At 36.8% G+C, this 11,711-nt stretch overlaps 1 protein-coding gene across 1 annotated transcript; it reads right to left on the reverse strand.

The window, feature by feature from the left end:
• Nucleotides 1-1,278: 1,278 nt before the first annotated feature.
• Nucleotides 1,279-8,267, reverse strand: LOC139708279 (zona pellucida sperm-binding protein 3 receptor-like). Its single transcript, XM_071620248.1, has 6 exons — nt 8,127-8,267; nt 7,589-7,634; nt 5,875-6,084; nt 2,640-2,831; nt 2,275-2,505; nt 1,279-1,546 (listed from the first exon to the last, which is right to left on the reverse strand). Exons 2-6 carry the CDS (start codon nt 7,629-7,631, stop codon nt 1,362-1,364), a joined length of 861 nt encoding a protein of 286 aa, XP_071476349.1. The 5' UTR covers nt 7,632-7,634; nt 8,127-8,267; the 3' UTR covers nt 1,279-1,361.
• Nucleotides 8,268-11,711: the final 3,444 nt, after the last annotated feature.

Here is an 11,711-nt window from a genome sequence, read left to right on the forward strand (position 1 = left end):
ATCTACTTTTGTTTTTCTTCCAAATGACTGATTGCTACATTATTGTCGATTCATGACTTTTGCTTTCAAAACAGTGACAGGAACTTAGAATTTATTAGGAAATCCACCAGGGAACACTGTTTGATAGTCAATCATCACATAAAATGCAATCAACAAGTTTAGTGACAGGATTTCAATATACTGTGGCATTTGACTATTTGCAGTTTGGGCGGGTTTGTGCGTTTAATCAGAATATTGGAACTTGGCATGCCGTCGACTTTTTAGTCAGGAGTGCGAACGTAGTACATAATCCCTAAAAGAGCAAAATCAAACATAAATTAAAAGCTCTGATAAAACAGGGCGCTGCTACGGCCTATAGACCTATGGAAACACCTGAGCAAGAGCGAGTCGCTCGAAAATTTGTGTGCAGAAATAAACCGTTGGTGAATACAGCATGAACTTTGTTCCAATTTTATTTTGTTGTCTTATATCTATATATATCTATATATATATATATATATATATATATATATAGATATAAGACAACAAAAAAAAAAATATATATATATATATATGTGACTGTGCACCTCAAAACGAACATAAAGTCGCACACACTGATTTTGCGTGAGGACTGAAAATAAGTGAAATGGGTCAACCTAGCCGAACTCGACTTTTTCATATTTTCTGAAAGAGCAGGTCTTCTTTTACATTATGCTAAAATTTGGTATCATAAAACAGACAGGCAAGTGTGCTTTTTTAGCAGTTTATCTCGAACATTTTTGGTAGAATAGTGTTATTAGGTGTGTCTTTAGGATCCCTTTTTCATTTCTGAAAAACCTTGTCCACACTCTTCACTTTCAACTCTAATAACTTTTGAAAGGATAGTGCTACTGCTTTGAAAGTTGACATTGATTATGGACAGAATGTGTTAATGAGGCATATTTAATTTCAGTTTAATCTGATATTTAATTTCAGTTTAATCTGATAATCCCTTCATTGTTGTTAGTCTGGTGGTTTACTTCCTGTTTTTTGTCCCATTCATCGCAAAGCCAGCACGGTTTGGTAAAGATTAAGCGCTTGAATAGACACTGTACTTCAGAGCCTCTTTTCTCAGTTCACACTTTTCCTGACTTTGTGCTTTCTTTCCAATGTTTAGATAGGTTAGGAGAGTCCATTTAATTTGAGTTATACATCATTTTAAAGCTTAAAGTCTGCTCTTTCAGAATATGGTCTTAACTAGAAATTCATGTCTGGCGACTTTTTGTATGTTTTGAGGTGTTTTGAGCATTTACAACGTGTCTGATTCGTTTCAGTTCCGAAAGCACTCTGTGTAGTAAAGCAGTGAAAAAAAAAAAGCACATGAAGGAAAATTCTATAAGATATTAAAAAATTCTGCCAAATACCACTTGCTCACCGGATTGGCAGATGAATCCATGCCTTTTCTTGCATTCTTCGTCGTACCAGAAGAATTCTCTCTCATTATGATTCCTAAAAAGTGCCACACAGCGCTCACGTCGACCGTTCGGTTCACCTTCATTCCAGAACAGTCTTTGAATATTCGACCCATCTATCCATGGAAAAGACCAAATGCATACATTCTTTAATGTGCAATTCCTTGGCAAGAATTGTTTCAAAGTTGTTGTTTTGTTTTGTTTTTTTAAAAGGGGCCGTCATTGACGCTACGACAGCTCTGTTACATGATGGCTCATCTTATTCGTTGTTATAATAGACATAGTTTTACCTATAATTTGTGCCAGAGCCGTTTTACTTTTTAATTTCAAATATACACGCTTTCACATGCACTCATAAAACAGTTTTATTCAGTATATCACATTGCGTCTCATGAATAATGTAACATCATGTAATATGGAGGTTTCCTTAGAAATTTCTTAGCATTTGTATTCAAATCAAAAACGATGTGTGCTGAGTTGTTGGTGTGTACTGTAAGTATAATTATGCTGCCTTTGTATTCTGTTCATTGATGGGCATCAGATCTCATACAGGGGCTAGCACAAAGAAGAGAAACTATGCATTTATTCTCAATATCTTCCCTAACTTGCGAAAATAATGACAATTAATACTAACATGACTGCATGCTTTTTCCAAGACCATAAAGCTGAAAAAATGAGAATGCCAGTACTGTCGGGCATGGTTAGAAAGAAAGAAACAAACAAACAAACAAATAACAGCAACAACAAAACACTGATATTATCTCTTTCGACAATAATGGTGTAAAGGTATTTCTTACGAGCACACAATGGCAAATAAGATGGTATAATGGAGGATTCAACTCACTGGAGGCCCACTTCCAGTTCCTTCCTTGTCTTGCACCAATCCAGTAATTGTCGTTGCCAGTCATGTTCTTCAAGAAAGCATGAGTGCTGTTGTCTTTTGAGAGCGCAAGGATCTCTTCATTATTTTTGCACTCCTGACGAGCGGCTGTCCAGGCATAGCCATGTCGATTTTCTGACGGGAAATCCTTAAAGCATACATTATTGTGCTCAATGTAATTCTCAGGGCAGTCAACTATAGAAACAAAAATGAAAAGTTATAAAGCAAAGTTAGAATTACTATTGTCACAATGTGTTTGAAAAAGTTCCTTAAAAAGTTACTTCAATTATTTTTTTCTGAACAATAATGTATGAGAGCAGTAAACTCACTTTTACAGTATGCCCCGCTGAATGTCCACTCCCCGTTGCTCCCACACGTTACATATGCTGAAGAGTTTGTGAATGTTAATGAGTAGCCGGAGTCACATACATAGGACACGTTTGTTCCTTGGGGATACCTATGCTGGCGCCCTCCGCTTATGGATCCGTTCGCAGGAATGGGCGGATCAGAGCATGACACTTCTAGGCAGGTGAGGTAGAAAGGGGAGACTACTTTCATGTTATAGAAATAACAGAAAAAGAAGGCATCATAGAAAAATCACAGTGATTACTATAAATCACCACATTTGGAGTTCTGTGCATCAAAAAATATTTCCACATTTTCGTTCACAAGTATGTCAACACAGTCGTGTAAGGCATATCAATATTAATTATTATTAACGAGGAGGACGTTTTGGCAGTTTGTCAGTTAGTTTGAATGATGCATTGATGTCATTACAAATTGGATGTGTCACTATTTTTTTGAACTTCAATGATAATGAATCCTAATTTTTTTGTTTCACTAATCTAGACCCATAAAATGAAAAGGTAAAATTTGCAGTCTAAACAAATTATGAGTGTTGATGTACTCCTCTTCGATTCCAGCAGGTATAAAGAGTACTGTTCGATCCGTCGATGTCTTTGCAACTATTTTATCTTTTGTCTGTAAAACTTTTATTATTTTCGTAATATGAGATTTTTGCGGAAATACTTGAATCAGTCTGCTGCCGACAATTTTCTACAACATTTTACATCCCGTAGACTAGATTTCTAAAATGTTTCACTTCAGTTACTCCACATTATTAGTATCATGCCTTCAAAAACTTCAGAATGCAGCTTCCCGTATAATAACTCACTCTAAAAACATGAGAAAACGCGATCATGATATCCCTTTACTCCAACAATATCATGTTATGAATATGGAATCAAGAATTCTCTTGAAACTACTTCTACTCATGTTTCATTGTATCCATTGCAAACGGCCAGAAAGTATAATGTTTCTCTTGTTTAAAGCAATATACCCCTGCTGGCAGCTATGTTCATCTGAATGTATTTCATCATATTGTACCAAACGTTTATACAGAATGGGGGTGTCATTTATTAATGGTGGTGTATCTTTGGAATATATTGCCATTTAAAAGATATTCCCAAAACTGATACATTCAAATCGAAAATAAACACATAGTGTGAATGTAACTTTTTTTTGGTTTGGTTGTTTTAAGTTTGTTCTAAATTATTTAAGCTTTATTTTTCCAATTTTCTTCTTTTTTCTTCTATCTAAACGGCTGTGAGCACTTCTGCGGAAATAGTTCTGTTAACATCCGTAACTGATATTATTATCACCATTATTACTTATATTGTTATCATCATTACCATCTGTGATGTTTGCCGTAATTGCTAAAGTGAAGATATTTTTCTTGTAGAATTGATTGATTTGATTTCATTTAAGACAGAAACCTACCAAAATACAGATGCGCTGTATTGAAGTATAGAAGTCGTCATCATTGTCATAATTGTTTTATAATGTTAAAAAAAAAGAATGTTTAGCTATGTGCTAGCACTCACGATGTTCCTGCAAGCTTGTACTCTAAACATACGTATTTTTTCTGTCTTTGAATTTTATTTATTATCGCAGCTGATAATTCACAGAATAACTATTGTCAATGCGCCGAGTTCTGCAAATTTATGGGCCTACACGATTTAAGTCTTCTCAATTATTTTTAGAATGGAGACAGACAATACATTAAGCCTATTTGATTCTCTTCACATTTCATACCTTTCACACTGCATCGAATGGAGAAAAGTGTTTAATTCTTGAAAACGACTATCATTATCTTTTCCACATTGTTCGTATGAACAAAATGGTTTCCAGACAGTCATGTTTGTTGATGTTATCTGAATCCCCTTCACGAAGGAAAGGGCACTTTCGTCTGTATTGGATTACACTGTAGATTCATCAACTGTCTCGGTTTCACAACGACAGTATTTAACGAGTGTGTGTGGGCCCATAGACAATTGGCAGGCAGCCATATACCCACTTGAAAATATAAATTATTACCTTGATGTCGAACACATTATGTGCATGCTGTACAATTCATTTTAATAACACTCTGTGTAACTGTTCCGACAATATTTTCTTCCCTATAGGCACGTGTGTGAAGGTTCTCCACATTAAATCTTGCTGGCACAGAAAGGGCTCGTAACTGACTCAGGTCCTACGATTTCATGTCACACAGCCTTTCCTATAAGATTCGTGAATGCGCAATGCTTCAACTCTATCTTGCTCTTAAAGGGATCTATAGTTTTGGTTAAGACTTAACTTCAGGTTTTTACCAGTTTTTGGCGAGATTGTGAGAATCCTCTTATGAAATATGAAAGAGCATGTAATCCCAAGAGGGATTCAATGTTTATTTGATGAAAATTGGTTTTGAAATGACCAAGATAACCAAAACAGAGCGATCCTAATAAAGTGTGGGACCCATATTTTATTAAGATCGTTTTGATTTACTTTGTTTTTGGATGTTTCAGCTATTCCAAACCCGATTTTTATCAAATAAACTTTGAATTTCTTTTATGTTATGCTCTGTACTATTTCGTAAGTGTTTTCTTGGTATCTCGCAAAAAAGTTAAAGCCAAATGTTCATGTCTACCAATACTGTACCATCCCTTTAATGTTTCTCTATACCATTGAATCAAAATGTGCACAAATTTTACACACATCCGTGAACAAGAAATAAAGAAAGCACACTGAAGGTTTACATGTTTTTGTCGGATACATCCTTGCAATTTCATGTGTTTTCGCACCAAGTTTAGCAATGCAGCGTTTCTTGTTTGCACTTCCATCAGACTGTCCTTTAAAAATATTTCCTTTTTTTTGGGGGGGGGGGGAGTAAAGAGGTCTTGTATTACATTCCATCATATGGAGTAAATTGGAAATACAATACAAAGAAAAGATAACATTGACCATTCGAAAAATTGTGTTTTTTTTTTCTGAACCATGAAAGTTCCTGGCGAGAAATGTGGCACGAAGGAGAAAACGGACATTATATAAACGCGTATGAAAATCCACAAAATTCGCCAAAATGCATTTGGAGGTTCATGGATACGTTTAGAAGTATTTTTTCTTTTGTTTAAAACAAAACGGACAGTTTCTTAATAAATCTCTTTTTAGATAATCGATGAGAACAAGGTCTGTTATAGGCTATTTTGATTAAATTGATTATTGTAGATAATATAAAACAGTTACCTGTGCAGTTGGGATCTGGTCCAAGCCATGTATCGTTCTGCCCGCACACCCAGACCACCGTGTCACCATCCCCAGTCATGACATAGCCAGGGTCACAGGTCCAGAGCAGGAGGGATCCCTGCGACAGAGTGTCTTCTCCGGCACTCACTCTTTCATCAGAGCAATTGTTGCATGGTGGAGGAGGAACGTCACACTTTCCAACCACCAGTCCTGCTTTAGAGAAGTTCACATCCGCCCAGTGGTAATTGAAATTAATCTAAGGCTTGGTCACACATAAGCAAGGACTGGACCAATCTCCAGCTACTAAAACTATATGGGGACCATCGACAACCATTTGAGGACCCTACCTTAAAATGTCTGAGCGGCAATTGGTTGTCATTGTCCTTGTCCATATTTTTTTTTTCTGAGTCATGCCTACAGCTTTCTAAAACATAAAAAATACTTAAATATATAATAGTGCTTGTCTAAAAAAAAAAAAAGAAAAAAAAGTAGGCTGACTATCGTTAAAAATAGTATGTATAATAACAAGAAAATTGTGTTTCGCAGGCTGTACTTACTGTATTCCGACACTGATATCATGGAATACAAGCTGTATGCATCCCAAAAGCAATCCATGTTGGACTTTTGCTTGTTATTAACTCTTTATGAGCCATGGTCTAACTCGTGTGTGCTACATATTTGTGAGACTGCAACGTAGTCATTTTTTTTTTCTTTTAATTATTTTTGTCCTTCAAATCTATGTAACCTTTCTGGATTCTGTAACCCAGGACATGTCAGAAAAAAAGATGTACAGAAAATGCCAAGTTTTGTTTTGCAATATATTGTATGACAGTATAATATGTGATTGATTTTCTTTCAAATCAACAGTTGGTACGTTATTGTAGAGATATGACTCTTGCCCTCAAAACAGTGGTTAAAAAAGGAAGAATCTACGCGCAAATCTAGTTAGAAACACCCATTGATGTTCAATCACCACATAAAATCAAGCTACATGACACCAACAGGAATGGAATCGCGAGAGACGATTTCATTGTACTGTGACATTTGGCGATTTATCGATCGGTTTGGGTGGGTTTGTGGGCTTGAGCAGAATATGCGAAGTTGGCCGTCGACCGAGTCGGTCGTGGGAATGTGGCACAAGACTTAAATGAACTTTGTGCAGCGTTCTGTATTTTTTTCATGTTCTTCAACAAGTGCAATAGTCCTTCTTCTGTTGGTTTAGTTCTTAATGTGGGGTAAAGGGAACAACATGTGGAAATGGCTCGCAATCAAACTTTCATGATAGTTTTTATTTTGAATGTGTATTATGTGCTTTGTCAAAGCTTGACCGATTTTCCACAACCTTTCCTTCCCCATCTAAAGCACAGAGTATAATTTTTTGGAGTATATGAGGCATGTTTCTGCCTATATGTTTTATAGTATGCTGTATTATTTCCCTTGAGATGCGATCCATATTATTTATCTCTATGTACTCCTTCCAAAAGGGCAACATACGGATATACCACATGCTTTTCACATCGACTGCGCATAGCAAACTGCCTATCAGAAAGCGTTAGCAAAGATGAATTGCAACAGGTCTTCGAATTCGAAAGTTAGATGCAATGGCAACAAATCTTAATGCCAACAAATTGTAATGCAAACATTTTTTTTTTTCTTCATTGATAACATTCCCTACGATGATAGTCATTTGAACTCACAGATATAATCAACTTACCGGTCCCGACAGAAAGAATCAAAACTGCTACAAACTTCGACATTCGCTGCAGTATGTATTGAGAGGGAAAACGAAGAAATAAATATTAAACGTTTCACACCAGTCCAAATACAGATTACAAGCGCATAGGGACATTATCACTTTGTGTTATGCGCTGTATAAGCACTGTCAATTATTGTTATTATTATCATTATATACAAATCGAATGGCATTTTCAGCGAAATTCCTTCAGTGGTATCACGTTATATCAAAGGGTATTGACATGCACGGTAGGTAAATTTGTCCTCTTTGTTCCTCGCCCGTGGACGACAAACAAAGGGAGACAAGATATCACTAGACAACCGGGGACGTTAGAGGTTTATAAGAATGTTGTGTCATTCTCTTTAACCTGTAAATTCACGACACTGCAGTATTTCCAAACTTCGCTCAACAATGGCCACACATGCTATGATAGAAGTCAATTTGGATTTCAATTCCACCATCATACTTATTCCCCCCCCCCAACAAAAAAGAAAAAAATTCAAGCGAAATTCCTTACCTTAATACTGCAAGATTATCCTACCAGGCAGAAAACATCCGAAAAAAAAAACGAAGGAAAATAGCCCTCAACGTGGACTACAGAGGATTATCAAGGAAGAATAATGACAAGAACTTGGCTGTATGCGTGGGACAATCGAAGAGAGCGCCTTTTCCATAACCAAGCGAGAGATTATCTCATTAATTATGCACACCTCAGGGCACCTGCCACAACATGCTGGCCTACCGAGTGCGCATATAAACGTGTGTGTGTGTGTGTGTGTGTTTGTGTGTGTGTGTGTGTGTATGAAACGTACGTGTCTGTATGTGTACGTACTTGTGGTGTCATGTGTACACGCTTATACAAATTGTCTCATGTACTCATGGGGAAAGATGTATTTTTTTAGTAACCGTAGACATTATAGTTTAAAGACAAATCATCCTTCACTCTTTCGGAGGTGATGTCAAATCCACACTTGAAGTTTGCACTATCTCTCTGTTGTCGAAGAGTGTAACCGTGCACTTCGGTGCAGGAGTAGGCAAGCTACATCTGCTTTTCCCAAAACATATCTGTTCTCTTTCGTGTGATTACCTGAAATGTACGCCATGTTTAAAATGAATATAATAAGGGGCTATTTGTTTTGTTTTGTTTTGTTTTGTTTTTTGTTCTTTGTAAATTAGTAGTGGTAGTAGTATAGTGTAGACTTTGATAGTTAAAATAATTCCTTAAATGCATATTCAATTTGGAGCAAATTGCCCATCCGGCAGAGAGCTCCATAAATTTAAAAGAACAACAACTAAAACGCGCTAGAACTTGACGTCACACACTTGAAAAAAATGATCGACTTGTATGTATTTTACATGGTTGCACTCTTTAGAATGGAAGAAACAGAGAAGGAATATGACAAGAGCAGAAATTAAACACACATACAATACTTCTATCATTATTTTGAGTAACACTTCTAAATGAAAGAAAAGTCCCAAAGGTGCTGCAGTATGGAGGGAGGATTTGAAACAATCGACATTCGAGATATTACCCTAGAATGGCGAATACGAGGCAACTGATTCCACATAATGCAAACGTCCGATGTCCCATGGTTTCGTAATTTTTGAAACAAGCAGTTCATCACAATGCAAATTGAATTAATCGTGACTAGCTCCAGATTGCCTGATTAAGTGGACAGTATCAGATAAGAGAGAATAAAGAATACGCTCAGATGTCACAACTACGTTTCGGGCTGATTATTATTATTTTCTTTTTATGCAATAGGACATCCACTTATACCTATAGTAGGTTGATATAATTGTTACGGCTTGTGCAGTCACATTTCTAAATATGTTATGTTTGATTATCATTAGACATGTGAAACTGTAGTCTCATGTAAGATGTTTTGTAGTTTTATTGCAGGAATAGTGAGATATGGCGGGGGCAAACCAGTCGCCACATTAATATTTTGTAGTTCTTTTGGTTTTCAAATGTGTGTAATAGACCCTATGTCTTTATTGTGTGTGTTGTACTAACTAGTCTTAGAAAAAAAGACCAAATAATTCTCCATTTTTTATCCTTAATACTTTGAAAACTATATGAGATAACACTGTCATTGGTATGAGTAATAGCTGAATAGGTTACAGTAATATTGAGTGATTTGAATATGGAAAAGCATAAGTCATTGTATTGAGTCAATGGTTAATTTTAAAGTAAGTCCCGGATTTTAGTCTGAGCTTAACCCTCTGTACAAAACTTGAACAGTATACAGGACCCTATGATGTGTGCATGTGAGTGTGTACTTACAATTACTTAAAACATTCGACATGAATATCACCTTGCGTTCTTGCATTTTGTATGGACCCTGATTTTGTGGTGTGCTATAGGGCCTACTGTGTAAATCGTTCGTGACCATTCGTGTTTATCTCATTTGAACCTCTTCTGCTCTTATTCTTGAGTCAGTGTCAGTATCACTCTGAAGCTACCAACAGTTACTCAATCCCTCTAACGAAAGGTCTAACACTTGGCCTACCAACATAGTACCATAGCAGTTGTCTTTATAAGAAATATGATATATACAGATTAAAATAAAATCTTCATTTCCATAATTTGTGTTCCTTTTTCGCCAATATCAAACTTTTAGCATCTATTTTGGCACGGCGTCAAGTATTTTATTTCAGCATTAATGATGTTGACAAGTCCAAGGTCATAATCTCGGTATGGACAGTCAAATTTCCTCCACTCTCGTAGCAGAGCCTAGTTTTTGAATGTTTCAAGGAGGTTTGAATTCTCATCTCCCTGAGTAACTGCTAGAATGATGTGAAGATTCAAGATTAAAGATTCAACTTTATTTTCACTTCCATCAAATTAACAAAGAAATTATATACATTGCATATGTACAGGATATTTGTAATACTTGCAGAACGTAATTTGACAAGGTACATGATCGTAGATCCTGCACCGCGGCACTGACTGTGTTTACACAATTCTCAGTCCTTAACGATGTCATGCCGACCATGTCCATAGAACCCTGAATGCGGAAGCGTATAAGTGCCAACCAGATGACGCGATAAGAAGACGAGAAGACAAGTTAAAGGCCGTATCACACCATAACGCGGGCTTGTGGCGAGGAGGTACTAGGTGTTTCAAAAAACATTTCCCACTTTTGATTCTTAATAATTCAAAAACTATATATCAGATGACACTGTCATTGATATGAGTGATAGCTGAATAGTGTACAATTTGGTTGAAGGTAGATTGAATATGAAATCATAAATAAGTTTCATGAAATCCATGATTAATTTCACAGTTAGGTTCTAGACTTTGCTCTATTTTCAACCCTCTGTACAAAATTTCACTTTGCACAGGGGTCAATGGGTGTGTATGGGAGTGTGTGGTTAACACCCTGACAATGGTCCTGAACAATGGCCAGGGGCCGTATTCTGAGAGCTTATTAAGTGTCTAATTAGCACTTAATTACCGAATTGGTATTCTGAGAGCATGATTAAGTAGGGGGTATATTAACTACCATAGCAACAAGCGTTTTGGCGGGAAGGACCTACGCGTTTGCGCGTATCAATGCGCGCGCACCTCTGAGAGGACTTAATCACAGAGTTAATTACGAATCGGTATTCTGAGGGTGTAATTAAGTATGAAAGTTAATGGAAAACTTAATGATACCAAAGAGTGTCATTAACTACTCCGATATCATGCATTAAATCGCGTTTTCTCTGCCACAGCGATGCTTACCGTCTTCGGTAACCGAGGAGCAGTTGAATCTTGTTATCATGGTATCCGTAGAATTCAGAGAAAAAAAGAAATATAGCCGATCTTCGAGGAATTTTGTCATTTTATGTGAGCAAAGAGGTTGAGATCTTCGCGTGCGTAGGTGAGGGGTACCGGAGTGTGCGCACGGAGCTCTTGGGCTGTAATTACAGGGGGAGTGGAGGAGCGCGCATTGAGGGCATATTTGCGCGTGTAATCATCATTTTGGCTTCTAACAACACGTCTGATTGGATGGAATAACAATTAGATGGGAGGGACCTAAGATAATCACAGGGGACTTAATCATACCTTAATTACGTCCTCAGAATACCGATTTTGCCCATGATTAAGGGCCTA

Source organism: Diadema antillarum, unplaced genomic scaffold (genome assembly GCF_040938485.1).
Source record: "Diadema antillarum isolate AM-2024a unplaced genomic scaffold, OU_Dant_1.0 seq00001324_RagTag, whole genome shotgun sequence".
NCBI classification, from domain to species: Eukaryota; Metazoa; Echinodermata; class Echinoidea; order Diadematoida; family Diadematidae; genus Diadema; species Diadema antillarum.

Excerpts from the sequence above, each read along its gene's own strand:
- LOC139708279 (XM_071620248.1), bottom strand. The coding sequence starts at position 7,631 with ATGTCGAAGTTTGTAGCAGTTTTGATTCTTTCTGTCGGGACCG. Across the intron at positions 2,832-5,874 it reads ACCAGATCCCAACTGCACAG|AAGTGTCATGCTCTGATCCG; the intron begins GTAACTGTTTTA and ends TCACCTGCCTAG. Across the intron at positions 1,547-2,274 it reads GAACTGGAAGTGGGCCTCCA|ATGGGTCGAATATTCAAAGA; the intron begins GTGAGTTGAATC and ends TTCCATGGATAG.